This window comes from Juglans microcarpa x Juglans regia, chromosome 1D (genome assembly GCF_004785595.1).
Source record: "Juglans microcarpa x Juglans regia isolate MS1-56 chromosome 1D, Jm3101_v1.0, whole genome shotgun sequence".
NCBI classification, from domain to species: Eukaryota; Viridiplantae; Streptophyta; class Magnoliopsida; order Fagales; family Juglandaceae; genus Juglans; species Juglans microcarpa x Juglans regia.
In genome coordinates, this window is record NC_054594.1 from 11733802 (window position 1) to 11758102 (window position 24301).

The following is a 24301-nucleotide window of genomic DNA, read 5'->3' on the forward strand; positions in this document are numbered from 1 at the left end:
TACCCTAATATATATTATGTCTCATTTGGATTGGAATTATCAGGGTTGGTAACCAAATACAAAAAACTAAAGGTGCAGCTGAGTTCTATAGTTTGAAAGCCGGCCAGGTTCTGATCAAGGTCATAGTTTTCATGAAAAATATATAATTAATACAGTATACAATGTCTATTTTTTTGAAGAAATAAAAGTAAAGGAAAAAGATTATGCATGTAGTATAATTATTAAGTTGGTTACAAAGAGAACAGGGCATCATGTAGCTGTCATGGTGGGCTTTTGACATAGTCTTAAGAAGCTGGTGTGCTTATTTTATCAGTCAAATGATATGATTTCTCAGGGAAAATGTGTCAGAAAGGAAAAGAAGATAATACCAGAGAGAGAGAGAGAGAGCCTTCCCCACAGGGTTTCACATTAGATAATCACGCCCCCAACACTTATTACCACCAATCCATGTTAGAGGAATCATGAAAGCTGAAAAACATTATACAATTACTATGCAAACCCCTGTGAATAAATAAAATAAGACAACATTTGCACTCTCAATAATAAATAAAGGCTCCTCTTCACTCCTCCTCATCTAGCTCTTCAATCCATCTCTCTCTCTCTCTCTCTCTCTCTCTGTGATCGATCTCTCTCTGGTGTGTTGAAAAATGGCCAACTTAGCCACTTCAGTACTTATGCTATGCTTAAGCTTGGTATCTTATTCTTACATTGTGCATGTCACGGCACAATGGCCTAGTGGATGCTCAACCAGGTTCTATGATTTCAAGGTCACTGCCAGTACTATATATTGCTACACACACACACTTCATCGATCGTGATCTCCTGCTTCTAGACTTCATTGTTTATTTGTTCTTCTCTATATATACACTTTCGGGCTGGTTTGTTATTGAAGGTAACTTTTAATGACATACACATGTATACAGGTTCAAAGCATGAGAATCACAAAACTTTGCAACACCAGGAACATCGTCACAGTGAACAGATTATTTCCAGGACCAGTGATATATGCCCAAGAAGATGATAGAATTATTGTCAAAATTACCAATGAGACACCATACAACACTACAATCCACTGGTAAAAACCCTAATGCTTTCCCCTCAATTTCAGAAAATGGCAACCGCACCTTTTAAAGACAGTACGTCCCGTATATTATATCAGTGCTGATTTATATGAATCTTCCTTCGTTTTCTTTGGCTATATATAATATTCTAACAATTAAGGCACGGAATAAGACAAAGACTATCCTGCTGGTTCGATGGGCCTTCGTACATTACACAATGTCCAATTCAGGCTGGACAGTCTTTCACGTATGAGTTCACATTGGTGCAGCAAAAGGGAACCTTTTTCTGGCACGCTCATGTTTCTTGGCTCAGGGCTACAGTTTATGGTGCTTTTGTGGTATATCCTAAATCTGGGATTCCTTTCCCATTTAAGGACCCGTATGAGGAGCATATCATAATCCTAGGTAATTAGATCTTCTAACACAATATTCTCAGAGCCATTTTTTTGTCTTTTTGTTTTGGTGTTGAATGAAACTAGCTTGCTTCTGATTCTTATTTAGCATGTATGGATAACGTGTTTTGAAATTAATATGAACATTAGGGGAATATTGGAATCAGGACGTGGTAGAACTTGAGCGCAACACCACAGCAAGCGGGGGAAGTCCTCCGGTGGCAGATGCATATACAATTAATGGTCACCCTGGCCCAAACTACAATTGCTCAAACAATGGTACTCAAAGTTTTGAACAGTAATCATATAATTCACTTATAACTAGCTTTTTAAACGGAATTTAGTGTCACTTACACAGTGTTTAAGATCTGTTTGCAAGCACTTTATATTCACATACTAAACATATACCGAAGATTTCATGAAAGCTCATGATCACGTCAGTTAGTATACAAATTGATATTGGCGTTTTGACTTTCTTTTTTATAATTGTAATGAATACTTCCCTAATAAGTGGTGTGCTTTATACCAATCAACAAGTAAATAGCATAACTCTTTCACGCATAGATAATATTGTATAACTATCTCCCGACACATACAATATATAGCAGAAAAAAGTAAATCAACTTTTATTATTGCTTTTTTTTTTTTTTTTTCTTTTGACCTATATGATCGTGACCAAGTGAGAGGACATAAAGCTAGACCTTATGCGACACACCATAATTTAATCTATCAAATGTGGTTAGCTAGATATATGTGCGTATACACCTATATACATGCATAAATCATAATTCTCTTTCCTTATGATCTGATCAAAGAATATGAATGCTGAATTATATTTCAGATGTGTACAAGATCGATGTGGTTCCCGGGAAGACGTATCTGTTAAGGCTAATTAACGCAGGCTTAAACTCGGAGAACTTTTTTGCAATTGCTAATCACAAACTAACAATTGTTGAAGCTGATGCTGAATACACAAAGCCATTCACCACAGACCGTGTGATGCTTGGACCAGGCCAGACCATAAACGTCCTTGTCACTGCAGATCAGCCAATAGAAAAGTATTCCATGGCCATGGGGCCCTACAGTTCTGCAAAAGGTGCTGCATTCCAAAATATATTAGCCATTGCCCATTTCCAATACTCGGGTGCAGTAACTAATAGTGTATTTTTACCTGCTCAACTCCCAAGAGTGGGTGACAATCTTGCTGTCAAGACTGTCATGGATGGGCTAAGGAGCCTGAATAAGGTGAATGTTCCTAAAGAAATTGACACAAACTTATTCATCACCATTGGACTAAATGTCCAAAGATGTCATTCCAAGACACCCAAGCAAAATTGTCAAGGCCTTAACAATGGGGTCATGGCGGCATCCATGAACAACATAAGCTTTATAAAGCCCAAGATTTCGCTTTTGGAAGCTTACTATAGAAAGATTAATGGTTCTTTTACTGATGACTTTCCTGGGGTACCCATAGAGTACTATGACTTTGTAAATGGAGCACCTAATAATATTCCGAACAACACACAGTCCTTGAATGGGACTAGGGTCATGGTCCTGGAATATGGGACCAGAGTGCAGCTGATTTTGCAGGACACTGGGACAGTCACCACTGAGAACCACCCAATTCATCTCCATGGCTTTAGCTTCTATGTTGTGGGGTATGGCAGTGGGAACTATGATCCACAAACTGCAAATTTCAACTTGGTTGATCCACCTTACATGAACACCATTGGAGTTCCTGTAGGTGGATGGACTGCAATTAGATTTGTCTCTGACAATCCAGGTAAAGATTGTCGGTTTTTCTTCTCTCTCTCTCTCTCTCTTTTAATTTTTTAATTAATATTAAATACATATATGTGTGTGTGGCTACAACTTTTTGCAGGGGTTTGGTTCATGCATTGTCACTTAGATGTACATCAGTCGTGGGGATTAGGCACAGCTTTCATCGTGAAGAATGGGAAAGGAAATCTGGAGACACTTCCTCACCCTCCGGCAGACCTGCCGCGGTGCTAAACTGCATTTAGATAATTCAGAAATCTCACTAATCAATCAACTGTTGTGTAATGTGTGCAAGGTTGATCCATTTCTTTTAGAACTTGTAATTGTGGTTCTGATCAAAGAGCAAACAGATTAATTTGATGATCAATAAAACTGCAAAAGTTAATTTTCCTTTTGTTCTTTGAGCAATGATGTACATGCAACTTTTTTTTAATTACAAATCTGTTTTAAATGAAAGACCATTATGACAAATTCTAAATTCTAACATTAAAAAAAAAAATAGTTGTATAGTTAGTAGTAACTAGTAATCCATCGCACTAGTAATCCATCGCTCAGCATCAGGCTTGGAATAATGCTGATTAATTAGTAGTTAAGAGATTGATGCAATTAGCATTTGACTGGAATCTTTGCTGTCTCTGCTTTGGCAATATTAATTGTCATGGGGGCAACAACCCCCAGCCAAAGAACATTAATTAGGAGCTATGTCTCGTTTATTTTTACAGATGAGATGAGTTAAAATAAAAGTTGAAAGTTAAATAAAATATTATTAGAATATTTTTTTTAATATTATTATTGTTTTAAGATTTGAAAAAATTAAATTATTTATTTTATTTTATGATAAAAATTTAAAAAAATTATAATGATTAAATAAGATAAAAGTTTTTGCCAAAGTAATCGAGGCTAAGTCGTATCATGCATGACGCGGATTAGGTTAATTTTAGAGAGATGGCTTCAGCACTCTGATGTATCACACGTCTTCTCAGCCTCACCAGCTCGGTTTACTGCATGACCCAAAACTGATCAGGCCTTAGGATTTGAAATCTTCGGACATGTTTGGTTAGTAAAAATTTTGATTTTTTTTTTCTTTTAAACTGAGATGTGTTTTGTATTAGGTCTTGTGAAAGTTTGAAAGGAAAATGAAAAACCTTTTGGACAAAGATTTCATAAGATATGGTTTGTATTTGGGGTTTGTAAAAGCGAGTATATATAGCTAGATTTGAAATTTTTTTTGAATAAGATTTTTCGTTAATTGCAAAATCAGTCTATGTATTTTCACTTGTTGCAAAAGACTTCCTCAGCTTTTAAGTTTAACATATTACATCTTTTGATTAAAAAAAACTCCCGTTTTAGTTTATCCATTTATTTCTTAATTGAAAACTAAAAGGAAAATTTCCATATGTAAAAGGAGTACCGTGTGTCAGCTTGTGACTGTCTAACACGTGGCATCATTAATTATGTCACGCTAACAATATTATTAAAAAATAAAAAAAGGTATATATATATATATATTGTTTTTCAAGAAGTATTAAAAACACCACAAGATTTATAAAAATCGAGATTTCAGAATAACCAACATGAAAATAACCTAAAATTTTGATAATACTAAAAAGAAACACCAAAGGAAAAATTGTTGGGTTTGTGGAGTCTGGTTTGTTGGTGTGTCGGCTCGATTTGATGACCCAACCCGATAAGAATGCATTTTGCGTTATCGGCCCAAGCCTCGTAGGGGTCCGAGTGCAACATTTGCGACCAGAGGAAGCAACTGCAAAAAGTTTACTCGATGTTCGCGCGACAAGTGGCTCGAACGAAACTCAGGCAGATGGTTCATTTGAAACTCGCTCGACATGCTATTCGAGTGAAAGTCGGACAAAAAGTACGTTCGAGTGAATAATGCAGAAAATTGAAAATTAGGATTTTCACCAATTGATACTATAAATATGTACTTAATGAATATAGTATGTGTTTAGAGTGTTCAGAACAATGAGATTTTTCTCCAAAATGTATTTTGTGATTTTTCAACATAATAAAATCCTTTGTAGCTCTGTGAACATAGGAACATTGCTTAACCACGTTATTTTTGTGTCGTATGATTTATTTACTTGTATTTACTTTTACTTTGTCTGTTATCGTTTTTCACAACAAAAATAAACTAACATCAAGAAAACAACCTAATAAATGAAAAAATTAACAACAAAAGTAAAAGTGAAAATGAATAAACTTAATTAAAGAAGTAAGAAAAACAAACTTAGCTATATGACTAAAGAAAAAATAGAAGAAAAAAAAATTAAACCCAAAAATAAAAAACAAAAAATAAACTTATAAATTGGGTTTAAAAAAAATTAAAAATACTAAAAAAAAAAAAAAAAAAGGAAGGAAGGAAAGGGATCATCCCATGGTCAGGAGGACCCCGCTCCACCCAAGCATTGCCTGGTATCCTGCCTAGGGCACGCTTGGGTTAGGATCCCCCTCTATTGGGAAGGGTGCTCAAGGCCCCATCGCCAGAGGGAGATCCCTTCGGTCTTGAGAAATGTTTGGATCCCGAAAATGGTCCCAAGCATTTCTCCCAATAGTTTTTTTTATCTATTTATTTAATAATTAAGTGAGTGTTATTTTATTGTTGTTATTAAAAAAAATTAAAAATGTAAAAAAAAAAATGTATGAAAAAAAAGTAAAAAAAGAAAAAAAGGCAGTTTGCGTGATTTGTCATTTGTCAAACAAAAAAAAGGCTCATTATGTTTTGTTTTAGTTTTTTAATATGGTTTGTTTAGTTTTTAGGATTTTAGTTAATTTGTCATTGTGTTGATTTTATTTATGCTAGGTTTCTTATATTGTTGTGTACTACTTTTTAAATTCTTTTATAAACACTTCTTGGGTATATTTAATATTTTTTTTTAAAATTACCGTCTTATATTTTTAAATACTTTTAATATGATTTCCAATATAAGCTCTCCCAACTCTCTCAAGTGGATTCGATGGGATCTGATGTTACCCACATTTTAAATCCAGTTCGGTAAAAAGGCCCCCCACAAAGTATATCCAACCAAGAAATATAAGGAGATCTATACCTGGTGTTGTTGTTGGTCGTAGTCTGGTTGTCTATAGGCATCCTCCCATCCGTTTGAGATGTGAGCAAAATAGGTATCGTAGAAGTATCGAGTCTTTCTCACATCATCTATATGACATAATTTGATTTGTAAAATCATCAATTCTTTGCCTGGCGCCTAAGCTCCTTATGCTATGTAATGCTGAAGGACGAAGTGTGAGCATTTAGTCAAGATGGACTAGACACCAAGTAGATCTTGTGTTGTATATATGTCCCTTAAAGGCTGAAAGCCTTCATATATGCCTATGCTACTATCCTTTCAAAACAAATACAACTCCTAGACTGTCTCATCTACAATCTCCTTTGCTTAGAACTCCTTCACCTTCCCCCAATGGTCTGGCTTGAACTATCTCTACGTTTTAAAGAGCAAAATTGTAGATGCTTTTGCTTACCATCATGAATGGCCACTCTATCATACTAATAGGTCTATCAAAACAAATATGAGTACGTGCATCCATTGCAACTACATCACACCACACACTATCCTCATACTTTGAGCCATGAAAATGGATATTAATCAACCCCTAAAGACTGATATTTTATTTCCATTCCTTAGTCGTTCTAATCTATTAGGACAAGAATCTATTTCGCTTGAAATACCAGTCTCTTGGCAACTTCTTCAGAAATCCCATTTTTTAAGCTTCCAAAGACCATCTCAATCCTATAGGCCCTATATCCCTAATATAAAAGTGGATTGGAAAAACCATCAAGGGTGGTGGCTTAATGGTTCGTTTGTCACTCTAAATTATTTTTACATGCACTAGGTCTTGGGTTCAAATCTGAATATAAATTCACTATAGACTACTAGTATTGGCCATCTAAAGATTCAATGAATCTTTGTAACATTGAATTCTAAGTTATGGCTCAAACCAATGTTTTGAATACCGTACCGGATGCCGTACCGGTCAAGGCACTTGAACGAAATATTTCGGTACCGGTACCGTTTCGGGATAGTCGATATATGAATAAATTATATATATAAATATATGTATATAAATTATATTTCAAAATAATAGTCTATATATGAATAAATTATATATAAATACATATATATAAATTATAAATAGTTTAGTCTGAATTGGAGGTCAAAAAATGAGTTTGTAGTGTGAAAAAATGAAAAAAAAAAACTAAGACCAAAATATCGACCGGTACAGGCCGAAATATTGGCCGGTATGGCCGGTATTTGAGCTGGTACGAAATATATATAGTACGGCAAATACCGGCCGTACAGACTAGTCCGGTACGATATTAATAACAATGGCTCAAACTCAAATTGAGAGAGCGCTTGTAGCTTCCTGTTGTCTAAATTGATCTTGTCTAGGTCCTAACAGGTAGGGTATTACTATGGTTACGCTCAAATAGAAAAACTACCTCTAATCGACCCCTCCTACCCGTTTTATTTAGCAACAGAAAAATGTGGATTGGAAAATATGTTTACAATGCAAATAATCCCCATCCAACGTCAAGGTGTTCAGCATGCCCTTTTGACCAGAACCAGAGTAGCATCATCTCCATGCATGGACAAGCTCCTCCTCACTTTGCTCTACATCCACCATAGTCTCTTCTATTCCATGAGAAACCTCTTTACCTACTGTTCATCTTAGACTGATGTCATCCAATGACCCAATTCACCACATTTAAAGCACTATGGCTGGTACCAATCAAAGCATCCCTATTGGGTTTGTACATTTGCTTCTATTCTGTATAGGTTGGAACCCTAATATGATTGTGGGATGCGATGTTTAGGGTATGGACCTAGTGGAATTAGTGTTTGAAGAAAAAAAAAAGAATGGAAATGGCTACATCGAGGGAGCTAGACCTCCAGATTTTCATATAAAGTTAAATATTTTAAGACAATAATTTGCTTGACTATTTTATTCAACTTTCATAGGACTTAAAAACTTTTTTATTTAATTTTCTACTGAGAGATCAATGAAGGTCATGAATTGTAAAATTGTGAAAACTTAAAAATCGATTTTGCGAAATTTGAAAATTGAGGTCTTGAATTGCAAAAATATAAAAATCCAGGTACTAATTTTGCAAATCACCTCATTTTGTTTTGTGCCTTAATTGGATTAATAACTAACCCCACTTCTTTACGAAAGACTCTTACCCTCAAGGGTGGCATTTGGAAATTGGTCAGCATACCCATGAATGCGGCTGCAATTGCACTGAAACCATTTAGCAAAGGTGTGCAATGAAAAGGTTTTTCTTGGTTGGAAATTGTTTTGGTTCAACAAAATTTTTATGTATTTTTACTCAATGTGTCTCCTAATTTATTCGCGTTTTACATTGTGAACTTTTGGTTTTGGAAAAATATATTTATCATTATTTTTATTATCATCCTGTCAATCTCTTTTGATGCGACATTAAATGATAAGTCTACAAGTGAAACATAATAAATAATTTTTAATTATTTAATACCACATCATGTAATAATGAGAGGATAATGGAAAAATAGATGATGGATGAGTAGCATTACTCATTAAACTGGAGTCCAACCGTTTAAGCCACTGTACACCTAACACCTACTCATAGCTTATAATAGGTAATGGGAACGTCCAATTTTAAATTCCAGCTTCTATATCGCCAAATCTACTTTATAACAGTGCCCCAAACTCCTAATTTTTCCCTTGAAGCCACTGTCATAGTCCATAATCTATTTCAATATGCAAATTGGCCAACCTTGACAACCAAGTTGTAGGATCCTTTCCTCTCTATTGTAGTGGGGAAAATCATTACGGCCTCCTCATTGTGTTGGGACTGTGATTAGTGGTACTCATGTCTCTTGTTGTGTTGGAACATTAAAGGATTCCTCATGCTCTACATGAGAACAAGTCAAACAAAAAATCTCATTCATTTTGTCCTTGAGTTGATGCTTCCCAACTTCATCTCCTTGCACCCTGTCCTTTATGACCAAGCTCTAATATCACTTTGGCATGGAGCCAATAGTATTAGGGGTTTTGGGCTCATTTTCTAATAGGCTGAGAAATAGAGAAAAAGGGTGACAAGCTCGAGGGCATCGGACCACCAGATTTTCATACAACATGAAATTTCTTGACATAATAATTTATTTAACTATTTTATTTACTTTTTGTAGGGTTCTTTATATATAGATAAACTCATTTATAATAGACATGACTTGATATGGTAAAAAAAAAAAAATCTCTGCATATGAAAATTATATTTCTTGTCAAACACACAAGGAAAGTCCTTTAATGTGCCTTGAATATATTAACATGACCAAAGATATTCAAAGAATAATGGAATTGTTGCCTCACTCGTCTCCTTCTAATAATGTTGAACCCAAGTTTACTTCAATTGTTGTCACCAATTTGCAGCTCATCTCGAAATGATAGCAACTAGAAGAACTTTTCTATTATTGGAGACTTAAAATCTAATATCCTCTACAGTAATAGCCTAATCTAGAAATTCTTCCAGCTGTACACAAAACTTTTAAGTATAAGGAGCTTGAAACACAACTCTAATTTGTTAGCATGATTGTTCACTAAGCTTCACTATGCTGATAGATCGAAAGTGTTAGAATATAATATAAATATTTAAATTTACCCATTCTTGTTAGTTTAAGTTTTTTAGACATGATTATTTAGCATAGTATCAAAAGTCAAAGTTCAAACTCTAACCCTATAATCTACCCAATTTAATTAAATATTCTACATATTGAACTCACTTATTTAGAAAACGATATACTTACAAATTAATTTTACAGATATTTTACAACTTTATTTTAAATTGAGAGTAATTATGAAAAATCTGAATTATTTTAAATGAATTGGGACAAGTACATTGGTTGAATGTAAAATAAGTTATAAAATAGTTATATCATTGTCCTACTTATTATGGAGAAGTCTAGTTCAAAATGTAAAGATTAAGTTAAATAATTAAATTTACTTCAATCAACTAATTACTTTTAAAATAAATGGAGGCCTAACAAAGGGGTTCTATGCCGATACTTTCTCATTACTAAAAGTGTAAATTGGTTCGGTCCGGTCCAGTGATGGATTGGAGTTTTCGGTCCATCATTTTTTCCTAATTGTACAGGTAGCTATATGTCCGATCCTGTCTGTTCTGTTCGACCTAATTATTTTATTATTTTTTCATCTTTTTTTTTTCAAATAAGTTAATAAAAAAAGTTATTGAAATTACTAAATTAAAATTAAATGAATTATTAATGTGGATTATGTAACTAACTCATTAAAGAATATTTTACTATAATTATATTTATGATATTGATAGTTACTACTAATTAACTTAGACTTTACTCTTTAGTACGCATAATTATTAATTGTTGGGGTGGAGACTGGTTTTGGAGTTGAAAATTTGAGAAACAGTGAATTCGCTCGATTGTCGCTTGAGCGAAGCTCTAACCGTGAGTTCACCCGAGATGTGCTCGACAGTAGACTCGAGCAAAACTCAACTCGTAAGTTCATTTAAGTTTCGCACGACAATGGGCTCAAATGAGATACAAACTTCAGTATTCGCTAGAGTCACGCTCGACACCCCGCTCGTGTCAATGTTAATGATTATCAAATAATTTCATTGTACATAGATTATTCATATTTACTGGCAACTTAACTATTTAAAAAAATTACCTAATTATTTTAATTAAGTGTAAATAGTAGAGTATGTATGAATATATGATGTATTAACTATTTACATATAATGACATAAATTATCACATTATTTATAATTTATTATTAATTGATAGCATATATTATTTTATATTTTATATGATCAATGATAATAAATTAGATGAAAATTATATCATTAACTTATATAATTACTATATAAAAATAATATATTAAATTATTAAAAATATTTTTAAACAATATATAGGGATTCGGTCCAATTCGGTCTGGTCCGGTCTAAAATTTGTAGACCCTAGGACTGAGCCGAATGTCATTGGTCTACATATTTTGGGACCGAGACCGACCGGTCCATAATTCGGTCTAGTCCGGTCTAGACCTAAAAATCAGTCAGTTTTGTCGATCTGGACCGAATTACTTACAGCCTCACCATCCTCCTCAAAAAAAAGTGGAATAGCTTGACGTCATTAGTAATGTTCAAGGGCTTGAATTGTCCAGACAAGACATAAAATTGATCATTGAACAAAAATATTGCACTCTTAATAGTTGGAAACATTATTTTCATAAGCATCACATGCCACCTCATCATGTTTACACTTCTTTTTTCATATATAGGCAAATTAGATTAATTAAAAGTTATAATGGTGAAGGGATACTCTAACAAACATCAAAATCAAACATTACAATGAGAAAATAAAAATAAATCATAAAATATATTATTATAAAGACCGTTTTGAACTAAAGGAATTAAGTCCATCAACACTAGGGTGTGCATTGTAACTAATCTATATTTGGAATACCAGTAAAGAAGGAAAAATCTTCTCTGCAGCCGGTTTAATAAAAGCACACCGCACACCCAAAACCAACCCGGTTTTTTTTGCCGACTCACGATGTGTTGTGAACAGTGGGCGGTGTGTAGCATAACTCTTGGAACAATTATTGAGAATCTATGGAGCATAGGAAGGTAAACCCTCGAAAAAAGGAAGCATGAAAGTTTTGGCCAAAAGGGACGCGACAGGCATAGACAGCAGAACACGGCGCGACGGTCAAAATGCAAAGATGCTTTGAGGAGAGATAGAGCTAGACATTGAACACTTCTGTTGGGGTGCGTGTACGAGGGAGGGGGAGGGAAACGCTTGGACGCTATTCTGCAGCTGACAAGGCCCTAAAAGGACAAAAACAAACTCAAAAAAACAGATAAAACTGCATGGATAAGGTCGAAAAGCCAACCGGCGGCCAGATAGAAGTGCTTGGAGACCAAAATAAAATAAAAATGGCTCAATTCCAGGTGAGCTTGCAGCGTGTGGAGGCCATGCGTGGGGTGGTGAGCAAGATTGATTTGGACGATGAAATGAGATGATATGATTTTAAATGAGTTAATAAAATATTATTTTTTAATATTATTACTATTTTGAGATTTGAAAAAATTAAATTATTTATTATATTTTGTATGAAAATTTGAGAAGATTGTGGAAAGAGAAAACGTTATATGTTTGTACTTTCAACTCTTATTTAATTAAGAAAATCTATTCATCATCCCATAATGTAGTATTAAATGATAGGTTCACAAGTGAAATATAATAAATAGTTTCCAATCATCTAATGCCACATCATGAAATGATGGAAAGATAATGAGAATTTGGATGATGAATAACATTATAATAATAGGTTCACAACGAATTTAGTATAAAATATGCATGCATCCCTCGGGGTTCGATAACACATCCGTTGACATCCTCAATGTTTTCTTATATACTAGTTTCATTAACTTATTTTCAAAACTACTACCTAAAATTAATCACATTATAGAAGTTCAGTAAGCGAATGTATAGGGCGCATGCATCCCCTCAACCTAATTTTCATTATAGACTTTGATAAAAGGAAAAATGACTCGATTTGAACAACAGGATACCCACCTAGGGAGTACCTGAAATTATTAGAAACCACTAGTGCCAGTAAAACAGCATAAATCACATAGGGAATAAGTCATGTATTATATACGCCAGATTTTATATAAAGATATCAAGAGTAGAGTCGCAAGAATCTAATAACTCCAAGGCACCTGTCCAAAGCAGGCACTTCATCGGAATAGTATTAAGAAAATGAAAAGTACTCATATTAAAGCGTACAAAAAGTGCAATAGACCTATTCAATTAGCATGACTTATAAGCTTTCAATCCGTATTGGAAGGCCAATGCCAAAGTTTTTAATTACTACTAAAAAAAAAAAAGTAGGCGTGATATAATAGAGGATAAATGTAACATAGTAATTTTAGCTAATTATCTGCCCCATGCCAGAAGGTCAAGGAAAGAACAAAGAACCTGATTTTTCCTTTTATTGGCAAAAGTCTAAATGAAGAAGGGTGGGTAGCACCCACCCATGGTTGAGGGTCACATGCTATACTCCATTTGATAACAATGAAGATTTAGGATCACTACTCCAAAAGGTTAGCAAATTTATAGGGATTGATGCATACCTTAAAAATATCTAGTTTCCAGTAGTTGCATCGCATCAAGCCACCCATGGCCAGCTTCTACCAAGCATAATCTTGCATCAGTTGTCATCCCACCACCACAAGGTAACATGATCGATAAAGCACAGATCTGGGCGTTTCAAGTTGTATCATCCGCCTAATAAATTCAGAACCATCATTCATTTTTATACAGAAACCACAAGACCATACTTGTCTCAAACTCTTCTAGAGAGATTGAGAACCAAAAGAAAGCAGTAAATTATATGTAGTCCAACAGATTAACCAAAAATGAAAAATATCAATCTATTTCTAAAGCACGGGTAGTACTTTAATTCAGTAAAATAAACTTGGGAAGTACTATAGTTATCTGTAGACTGAAAGCATATTTTTACTGAAAGCAACTAATATTTCCTAGGATTCCTCTAGCAACTCGTCAGCAGAAACACAGTTCTCAATGGGGAAACTAAGGTTGTGTTTAGATAGTGAAGTATTCTCAGATATTCTGTGAATAGTAGTGAAAAAGTAATGATAGAATATTGAATAGTAGTGAAAGTAATGAAAAGTAATATATAGCATTGTGATTAGGGAAACCAGGAAATATTGTTCAGGCAACAAGTTCAGCTGACAGCACAATCTGTCATATTTCATAGCAAAGAAAGCATATCCGACAATCCTACCATCCATACATTGGAAGGCTGGTACAACCACCACTCAGGAAAACATACATTTGGGCAGACAAGTGACATTCACTGCTATATATAGGTTCAGTCCTTTTATAGCCCCAGCAGGGGACATTTATTTAAACCCTTCCATAGAAAAGCCTCTTGCTCAAATGAGTATTCCGCGAACTAAGGTAGGAAAGATACCACTTGTAGGAATGTCCGACAGGTATTCCACCAATCATGTCCTTTCAAATGTTGGAATGGGATGCTCATTTAGGCAAGATGCTTTGCATGGGAGGCTAGTTGACATCCAAAATGTTGAATCAAAGGCTTCATCAAAGAGGTAAGAGTACAAGTCTTAGCTGTTTCAGTACTAGTCATATATTGTACTGCTTGATATAGACATGAGTAAAGAATCACAATGAAAAGTCATATATACAAAAATGTATCTCCATTTTATTCTTATAATATATAATGAAAAAGAGATATCTTTATAACAAATTTCATAAAAGATTTCTAAATTGAAACCACGCTTCATATTGGAATCCAAAAGTTACAAAGCATAGATTATGGATTGATCCTCTGTGAAGTCCAGCACTTTTCTCCATTCACACTCAGTCCAGATGTAAATTTTATTCTCTGGTTGCTCTTCAGATTCAGGTAATCAACCTGCACATAATTTGAATTTCAGAAAATTAAGAAGCAGAAAAAAGAAAATTATTAAATGAATACAAGAGTATAGAAGCTAGGAAACCTGATCTGGATCTAAGACCAGCAGACAGAATGCACCAACTGGACCTGTAGAATGATCCAAGAATTCCTGGTCTGGCAGTTCGCTTAGACAGGGAAGACCAGGACTAGGCCCCAAATACTGCAGTCTTGATTTCAGAGAACTGGCGAACCAAGATTTTTCTCTTTGCTGTATGAGTTCAATTTATAACATTAGCATTTAAGCTTGAAGGAAAGTCAAAGAGTGACTACAGGTGAATTTATAATGCAAGTAACACATTGTTCACACAAAAATAGTCCAATATAATATCTGCAGGGCCAAAATTGTTGGAAGCCAGGTTTCACAGTTTCGCTTAGAAATTTGAGGTGGCCTTCTACAGGGCCAAAATACCTGCAACACATTCCCTCTTTCCCCAACCACAGGGCACCGCCATCCTCCAGTCTCCATAATAGATCCAGCTGCTATTGAACCCTTCAGGAAATCTCCACAAAAGAGTTTGAAAAATGACCTCAGAGTTTTGTTCATGTATGGTGATAACTAGTTTGATGATTATAGCGATGGAATATGGTGGATCTGGCCTGGACAGCTGTGGGATTGATTAATGTTTACATTAAGATACTGTGGGTTTGATAGAATTATTTTTTATGATGAGGAACCCTAGAAACCATGCAAATGCAACAAATTCTTTATAAAGTTATATGTTGAAAAAAAAATTGAGATTTAGCCAGACTTTGTCATGGTGAAGTTAGTGACTTCACTTACCATGGAAACGTATTGAATTTGACTGGTGTTAATGGAAGCCAAAATTTATCAGGCAATGACCTGGTGAGGGTTTTATTTGTGGAAACATTGGAGTTGAATTCATTTAAATTTTGTCATGAAGTTATTTAAATTTAGTTTGACTTTGATGTGCCTGAATCATAGAAGTAATATTTTATTAAGGAGTTGTGGTGAATGTGAAAAATTTGTAATAGTATTTTGGTGTGTGGAGTTGAGGTGACAGAATGTTGATGATGGTATAGGGTTCAAAACATTCAAATTCTCTAATAGATTATTCAAAAGAGAACATTTAACAATTGCCACAAGTTTAAAACACTTATTTTTTTCAGTTCCTTTCATTTTAAAATTCTCAGAACTTTCAAGCTTCCAGTTCCAGAAGTATCCCAAATGTTTGAAACACAATGCAACTTCATGCCCATAGCAGTTAGAATGCTTCATAATATTTTTTAAATTTTACAACAATAGTTAAGTTTTTCAAAGTAAGTTCTACATTTACAAAGTCGTCCATCCTTCAGTTAGTTATTTTCCTTCACTTTCACAGCATGTTAGAAGACCTTTTCTAAAGGCAGCGCATTTAAACTGAACGCTTATCACTGTGCAGCTTGAAATCCGTTAAATGCCGAACTGATCTTCTCTTTTTACAACCAATGGATATTGATACTTGACAAGTAAATTAACAATGACACATTATCCTCAAACTTTTACTTCTTGTCAACCTTTACTGTAGCCATATTCAGCCTTCCCTTCCCATTAACTTATTCCCACCCAATAATAACCAGATTTTCAGTGTGAATGTAATAAGAAAACATGCATATTGTGTTATCACCCTGCTCCCCACAACTAAGAAAGACATCATTTTTTTCAGAAAATCACGGGAGCCAAAGTGTTACTATTGACCTTGACTTAAAAATATTTTCTTTTATTCTGAATGAAGCATCCGGTACAAAGATTCTATAAAACAAAAAAAAAAAATCATTCTTTATTAAAATATTGAGATCATAAGAGAGTGCGCTGAAGCATTTCTTAAAATTTTTCCAAGTCCGTGCTATTAAAATCATAACTTCAAATCTATGTACATGATCTAGGCCATTATCACGTCTAGAGAAAAAAATAGATTAACCGAGAGCTTGAGAGAAAACAAACGTGAGAGAGAAGGAGAGAGAAAACGTGAAGGATGCTGTGAGAGGAATGAGGCAGTCAGCTATTGGCGTGGTGAACATGGGACACACACAGTGCTAGATTGGATTACTTGGGTTTGGTCGCTGCACTTACTGAGGTTTATGGTTTTTCCAAAAAGAAATGATATTTGCAGTCGTAGAGTGTGCAAGCGCCGGGCAATCTTTTAAAAAATGTAAATAACTACGAGACCCATAGGAAAAAAACTAATTTTTTAATAGTGGACCCCACTCTTTTTTAAACAGACAGTGTGGCGCTTGCGCACTCCACGACTGTATCTATCATTACTTTTTTCCAAATAACACAAGGAAGGAAAGATATTTTTAGAGAGATTTGGGAGAGGATGTCGAGGAGTTCGAGTTGGACTCGATCGCAATGATTCAAGAAGAGAGTTTGAATTTAAAAATATGATCTAGTAGTTCATTAAATGTAGGATTAGCAGTGACTGAGACTGCATAGGGGATTTCAATCAGTGATGATTTTAAATTGAAATAAATTTCTAATGGCCGATCCTTAAATTCTAAAAGGAGTCTAACTCATTCAATAAAGAACCCAATTAAAACTCCAAATCAAACTCAATAATTTATCGCTCATGGACTTATCCAAGATGGCTCATTAAATATAATTTAGACCCAATAAAAATTACCAATATTTCAACTTTAGAATTATTGGGCCGAGTCATTACAAATTCCTCTCCTTATAAAAATTCAGTCCTCGAAATTTGTTAGACCTCAAATAATTTACATATTTATCCCCCACATGTTTTTCATGTCTCTTTACTCCTCAATCATTAGTCGAACCTAATAATAAAAAAATTATGATCGTCTCATATTTTGGTCCGATGTCTCACTAATTCTATAGGCGTACACGTTAGCACGCTACATGTCAACCATCATATAATCCAAATTCAATTCAAGCATAAACAAATATCAACCTTAGCAATGGGATTGATAAATTCACGCAACAATTATCTTAACTCCAGATACAATAGTAACTAACGATCTCCGCATAAATAAAACTCTCCACATAAAATAATAATAATAAAATTCTCCACTTAAAATAATAACCTAAATAAATCGTAACCTAAGACTCTCCAAAGTTCAAATCCTAAATCTTACAACTTGTGCTAGGCGATAAAATCGCGTTACTATAAGATATTTACCGCCAATCATGAAATACCATACGCCATACATAAATCTATGTCATGACTTAAAAAATCCTCTAAATTCATTCCTAATTTCCTTAGATAAAACTTCACAAATTATAAGGCTATTTCCTAATTAACATATGCACGATTAATCTTAAAAGCAAAGCTTCCTAACCTTGCCTTTAGACACTTCCATATCTCATGCCCTACAACTCTTTTACATAGTAGGTGCATGAGTCTAAAAATATCTTTGAAACTTAATTATAACAACAAACCAATAATAGTCCAAGATAATTACTGTAGAAGAGTAGGACATGTTAGCCTAGATTTTTTTTTTTTTCAAAAAATTTTCTTCTATTTTATTTTGAAAAGTCTACAGAATCTTTCGACCTGTGCTCTGATACCAATTGTAACACCCCACTCCCCATAGTTAAGAAATACTTCATTTCTTTTAGAAAATCACAAGAGCCGGAGTACTACTACTAACCCTTGACTTAAAAATATTTTCTTTTATTCTGAAGAAAGCGTCAGGTACAAGGATTCTATAAATAAAACCATTCTTTATTAAAAGACTGAGATCATAAAAAAGTGTGTGTAGAAGCATTTATTAAAATTTCTGAAAGTCCATGCTATAAAAATCACAACTTAAAATCTCTGTACATGATCTAGACCACTGTCACGCCTCCCTGAACCAAGTCTCGTCTTGTAGCTCTACCTTCATATATATTCTAACATGAGGTGGTTTAAAAGCATAAAATAACTAAAATGAGTCAAAAACTTAGTAAAAAACCCATCATAACGTAAGCATACTTAACATAATGTTTTTCATAAAATACTTCATGTTGAGAATTAAAAATATGATCATTCATACATATCCTTATGATATGCAAGACTTATCTTGGTTTATCTGACTTGTCTTACTTATCATATTAGCCCACACACTTAACCCTATGTAAAAGATTGTGCATCAGCTCCACATTCTGTGGCCACAAGGGGAACCATTAATAGTATACAAGCGTATTATGGTAGATCACGCTTAGATCTGTGGCTTGCACATCCACCCATAAATTGCATTGGTACCATACATTTGAATAATCATCTGATTAACTGTTCTGAGCTTATCTCACACTTGATCTTATGAAAGCTTACATATCTTATGCAATGTGAGATTCATGAGATGCATAATACATACATAACTATAATATGCAGAATGAAACATGATTAATGACGTGCTTGCAAATATCATGACATGCGTGGTACGTAAACATTGGCTTCAAAAGAAGTGGTTTTAATAATAATATATATAACTAGCTAGAGTATGCTAATCCTAATTTATGATAAAGCTACTTCCCCAGTAACGCTAATCAGATATTTTTGGGGCGCGACTGATTTTTTTTTATGGGTTTGGCACTAGCTAGAGAGAAATAAATTAACTAAGAGCTTGAGAGAAAATAAACGTGAGAGAGGAGAGAGAAAACGTGAGAGATGCGATGAGAGGAATGAGGCAGTCGGTTATTGGCGTGGTGAACCTGGGACACGCACGATGCTGGACTTGGTATCTTGGGTTTGGCCACTACACTTACAGAGATTTATGGTTTTTCCAAATAACACAAGGAATGGAAGATATTTATAGAGACATTTGGGAGAGGGTGCCGACGAGTTCGAGTTGGACTTAGTCACAATGATTAAAGAAGAGAGTTTGAATTTAAAAACATGATCTAGTAGTTCATTTAAATGTAGGATTGGCAATCACTGAGACTGTGTAGGGGATTTCAATCGGTGATATTTTAAATTGAAATAAACTTCTAATGGTTGATCTTTAAAATTCAAAAAGGAACCTAACTCATTCAATAAATAATAAATGGGGTTTAACCTAGTTATTAAGCCTAATAAAAACTCCTAATCAAGCTCAATAATTTAATGTTCGTGAGCTTATCTAATATGGCCCATTAAATATAGTTTGGGCCCAATAAATATTATCATTATTCCAACCTTAGAATTATTGGGCTGGGTCGTTACATATTGTGACCTAAGAAGCCATTTCCTCAATTAACTATTTATCCTTTATTCAAGATAGAAGCTATCCCAGAGTTTATCTCATGTGAAGACCAGTGTGAATCTCAAGCAAAGAAAGTATAGCTTTTGCGACTAAAGTAGTCTGTTTCCTAGATTAACTTTTCATTCTTTGCCTAAGAGAAGAAAGGCTTTTAGGGTTTTCCAATTTAGTAAGGCATGAGATAAGCTACAATACAATGTTTCATATGCTATTTGATATGAATCTACTTCAGAAACCTTTCATTAGCATTATGCTTCAGACAAAGACTCTAAACTAGGACACTCTGTTGAATTGTAACCTTAATATACAAAGATTGAGAGCACAATATCCAAACACAGGTTATATTTGATGGGATCTTCTATATTCAACTTCAACTCATCTCCCTACTTTTCACCAGTCCTTTCAAGAGTTAACAACATAAAGAGACGTGGTAAGCACATAATATTCAAGTTTAGCGAAGAGAAGTTAAAAATATTCACATATGAGTACCTCATAGTTCAAAGCAACTATGAGTTTAGAAGCCTTTTTAACATCTGAAGATGATACAGTATTGGTTATCTGTCTTATCTTACATCAGCAGTTAGTATAAAATGTAATGTGAATTACAAATGTTGATACCAACTGCAAAACAAAGCTTTACATGACAAAATTAAACTTCTTTTATGATGAGGAATCCCAGAAACCGTGAATAGAAACATGTATTTTACCTGGTCAAATCCCCACAACAAAATTATACTTAAACATGATAATAAGGAAGTTACCAGGTCACTGATGTATGTGATAATAAAATCCATAACTAGCACAATCTGAACCTTGTAATAAGTTAGCAAGCCATTATCATCAGCATGTATCATCAAATGCACACACTTGATGAGCACATTACAAAATGTGAGGAATAAATCATATAGATCGCATTGTACCTAGGATGAATTCAAGAATCTCTATGCTATCATGGAAATTACAAGACCTGTCATTTACAATGAGCTTGAAATTATGAAAAGATTACAGTCTTACCTGAAGCTTGTTGAGATCGGGATTTGATTCATCGAGGATATCAATTTTTCCATTGACCCGGAATTGCTCCCAAGAGTCGGTGAAATACCAGCATATCTAACATCAAATATGGTTTATGATAAACTTAAGAACACAAAATAAACGCACTAGGGAAGGAGCTTCAGCAGTCAATGTGGATGCGATAGAGAAGTACAAACAAATTAAAAGCACGTTAAAGTTATTTTTTTTAACACTAAATTTGGAAGGATAGCTTAGGGAATAATTACCTCAGCATATGGGCAATGCCTAAGCTCTTCAATCTGCATTGCCGGCCCAAAAATAAAGTCCAATGATCAATATCACAATTAACACAAAACTAGAATACTGAACATATACACACAAGGGCATGAAGCGAAATACTGATATCAACAAAACTACTGCATAGGCTTTGGATGGGCGGTGAAAAACAAATTGGAATGGAAAATGGCAGCAAAACGAGAACTTCTATTTGCATAATTTAAGCCAAAAATGGAGCTCAGGAGCTTAACTCTCAATCAAACTCACACTAAAATCCATATAAATTCTAGGCACTTTGAAAACCAAAAGAAAAAAAGAAAAAAAAAAAAGAGTTGAAATATCTTTTTTTTTTTTTTTTTTTTTTTTTTTTTTGGTAAGTAAAAAGGGTTGAAATCTTTGATAAGAAGCAATACAAATAAGTGCCTAGAAAAATAAAATAGATAGTAAAATAAAATATGAGAACCTTATGAGTTCGGTAATCAGTGTGGATTTGGATCTTATCAGTGTTCTCTTCAAGTCCTCTGAAAGCCAACAACCAAGAGAAAAAAAAAAAAAAAAAAAAAAAAAAAAAAAAAAAAAAAAGAGATCATAACTCCAAATTATTGAAACAGAGAACAGATTGAGATCACCTGAAAACCACAGTGCGATTCGAAGGTCTCCCATTCAATCCCACAGTGGCCTAAAAACCACGGCAAAAGGCAACATCGACGAGATTAACAATTGCAGAAAATTTGGCTTGAAAAAGGAAAATAAAAGAATAAAAACCAACGTACAAGTTGAAAGAAGGAAGAGTGCCTGAGGTGGGAGTTCGACTCCAATGCGTTCAGAAGAAGCTGTTTCCATGGCCCTGTTACGGCTTCCATTGCTGCTATTCTGTTCCTGTCCTTTCGTCGGTAGAAACGGAAACGTTATTTCTAAGAGCATTCACGATGGCTTCCCCGTTCAAAATACATTAATTTATCAAATACATTAATTTATCGAGAGTAGTGATAGGTTATTATCCATCTATTATCTATTTACTACTTGTAGTTTATTTTAAATTTTTTATTTTTTTTATCAATTTCTTTCAAGTATTTTTTCAACATCCTTAACCATTAAAAAAAATTTAAAAATATATATAATTTTATTAATTATCACTTCCTTAACCATTAAGTAAAATAAAAAATTAAAAAAAATTAAATATAAATAAATAGTAGATGAGTAGTAAGAAGATAGTAACCCTATCATTTTGCATTTATCAAATTCTATTTTTTATTTTACGTACAGACTCTTGTGATACAATATTAATTTATCTATTTTTTTTATATTATTTAAATATTAATTTTTTAGTAATGATATATGCAATCATAGAGTGCGCAAACGTTGTGCAGTCATTTTGAAAAAAAATAGTATCTACTATTGAAAAAAAAAAAATTTCATGTGGGTCCCATATTTATTCATTTTTTTAAATAATTGCACAGTACTTGTACATTTACAACTGCAACTATCATTTCTTTTAATTTTTTAATACATTTTAAATATTTTCTCAAATATCAAAGATATCCTCTTATTTTTCTTTTCATTCTTTCTTTTTTTTTTTTTTTTTTTTTTTGAAAAGAGATTACCTTGATTTCATAAATCAAACTAATACAAGACTTATTGTAAACAATATTAGGAAGGACCACATCTGGTCCCTCCTCCATCTAGACTGACTCACTCTCTAGAGACAAAGCATACTTTGCCATAACATGTGCAGCTTTGTTGCCTTCCCTTCGAATAAAAGATAGTTTCCAAGTTTGATGCCAAGCCATTATATGCCTTATGTCTTCAATAATCTAGCCTGACCAAGACAAATCTAAGCTATTTGCATTGACTACATGCACTACATTCTTAGCATCACTTTCATATTCTACTGATTCAAAATCTAGTTCCTGGCACAAAGAAATAGCCCTTCGAAGAGCATAGCACTCAACTAGGTATGCAGTGGGAACAAAGGATCTGGGAGCCACAAGCATCACTTGTACATCACTTGAGAAATCTCTAATGACTATACCAATGCCCATATTCTACTGGACCTTATCAAAACCTGCATCTAGATTCACTTTCATCCAACCTGGAGTAGGAGCCTTCCATTCTCTTCTGGCACCACATGAAGGCCTTGCGACCTGATTTGAAAAACCATTCTCTTCTTGTATACTTGTAGCAGTTCTTGCCTCTTTGAACATTTCTATATCAGAAGCTACTGACTTTAGCACCATTGATGGATTGGTGAACAGGTTGTCAAAAATAAATTGATTCCTTCTAGTCCAAAGTTTGTAACAAGTATCAGAGATCAACTCCAACTTGTCACTATCTAATCTGTCAAGAAAATCATACCACAAACTTGGGAAATCAGCATAACTCCCACTCCATTTCTTAACAAGGCTATCTCCATCCCCCCACACATCTCCTACTGCTGGGTTTAAATCATACCTTCATTGTACTTGTGCCTAAATTTAATTCCCCTACCTACATGCATCAATTTAGACCAATCAGCTTATATAATGTCCTATATAAGTTTATTTCTAAAGTTCTTGCTAATAGGTTAAAGGTGGTGTTTTCAAAAATCATTTCCTGGAACCAAAGTGCATTCATTTCAGGAAAATTAATTACTGATAATATTATGGTGGCATATGAAGTGCTTTACTCTATGAAGTCTAAACAGAAAGGCAAGTTAGGAAATATGGCTATAAAGCTTGATATGTCTAAAGCATACACGATAGGGTGGAATGAGGTTTCTTAGAGGCCATGTTAAGGAAATTGGGGTTCAGTGAGAGATGGATTAGCCTTTTAATGGCCTGTGTTAAATCTATCAGCTATTCAGTCCTGGTTAATGGGACTCTAGGGGATACCATTATACCTTCTAGAGGATTGAGACAAGGGGACCCTCTATCCCCATATTTATTCTTGTTATGTGCTGAAGGGCTTTCTTCTCTGCTGCAATAGGCTGAATTGAATGGAAGGATTAAAGGTGTAACAGTAACTAAGGGAGGCATAAGGATCAATCACCTTTTATTTGCTAACGAT

At 34.1% G+C, this 24301-nt stretch overlaps 2 protein-coding genes across 8 annotated transcripts; one reads left to right on the top strand and one right to left on the bottom strand.

Annotated features, from left to right (window-relative positions):
- Window positions 1–510: 510 nt before the first annotated feature.
- Window positions 511–3626, top strand: LOC121254980 (laccase-6). The gene is made up of 6 exons (XM_041155248.1): window positions 511–767; window positions 924–1075; window positions 1222–1466; window positions 1604–1732; window positions 2295–3236; window positions 3336–3626. The coding sequence occupies exons 1-6, from the start codon at window positions 648–650 to the stop codon at window positions 3464–3466; spliced, it is 1719 nt and encodes a 572-aa protein (XP_041011182.1). The 5' UTR covers window positions 511–647; the 3' UTR covers window positions 3467–3626.
- A 10922-nt stretch (window positions 3627–14548) lies between these two features.
- On the bottom strand, window positions 14549–22216 carry LOC121254987 (pyridoxine/pyridoxamine 5'-phosphate oxidase 2). 7 transcript variants are annotated; one of them, XR_005938756.1, is made up of 8 exons: window positions 22052–22216; window positions 21886–21935; window positions 21720–21777; window positions 21247–21279; window positions 20981–21076; window positions 15198–15393; window positions 14832–14996; window positions 14549–14746 (listed from the first exon to the last, which is right to left on the bottom strand). XR_005938756.1 is itself a non-coding variant. In XM_041155262.1 (7 exons), the coding sequence occupies exons 1-7, from the start codon at window positions 22178–22180 to the stop codon at window positions 14645–14647; spliced, it is 633 nt and encodes a 210-aa protein (XP_041011196.1). In that variant the 5' UTR covers window positions 22181–22216; the 3' UTR covers window positions 14549–14644. The 7 variants fall into 7 exon arrangements, 6 of the variants coding, with proteins under 6 accessions (XP_041011196.1, XP_041011217.1, XP_041011226.1 ...); XM_041155262.1 differs by lacking the exon at window positions 15198–15393; XM_041155283.1 differs by lacking the exon at window positions 15198–15393 and having other exon boundaries at window positions 22030–22216.
- Between the last annotated feature and the right edge of the window lie 2085 nt (window positions 22217–24301).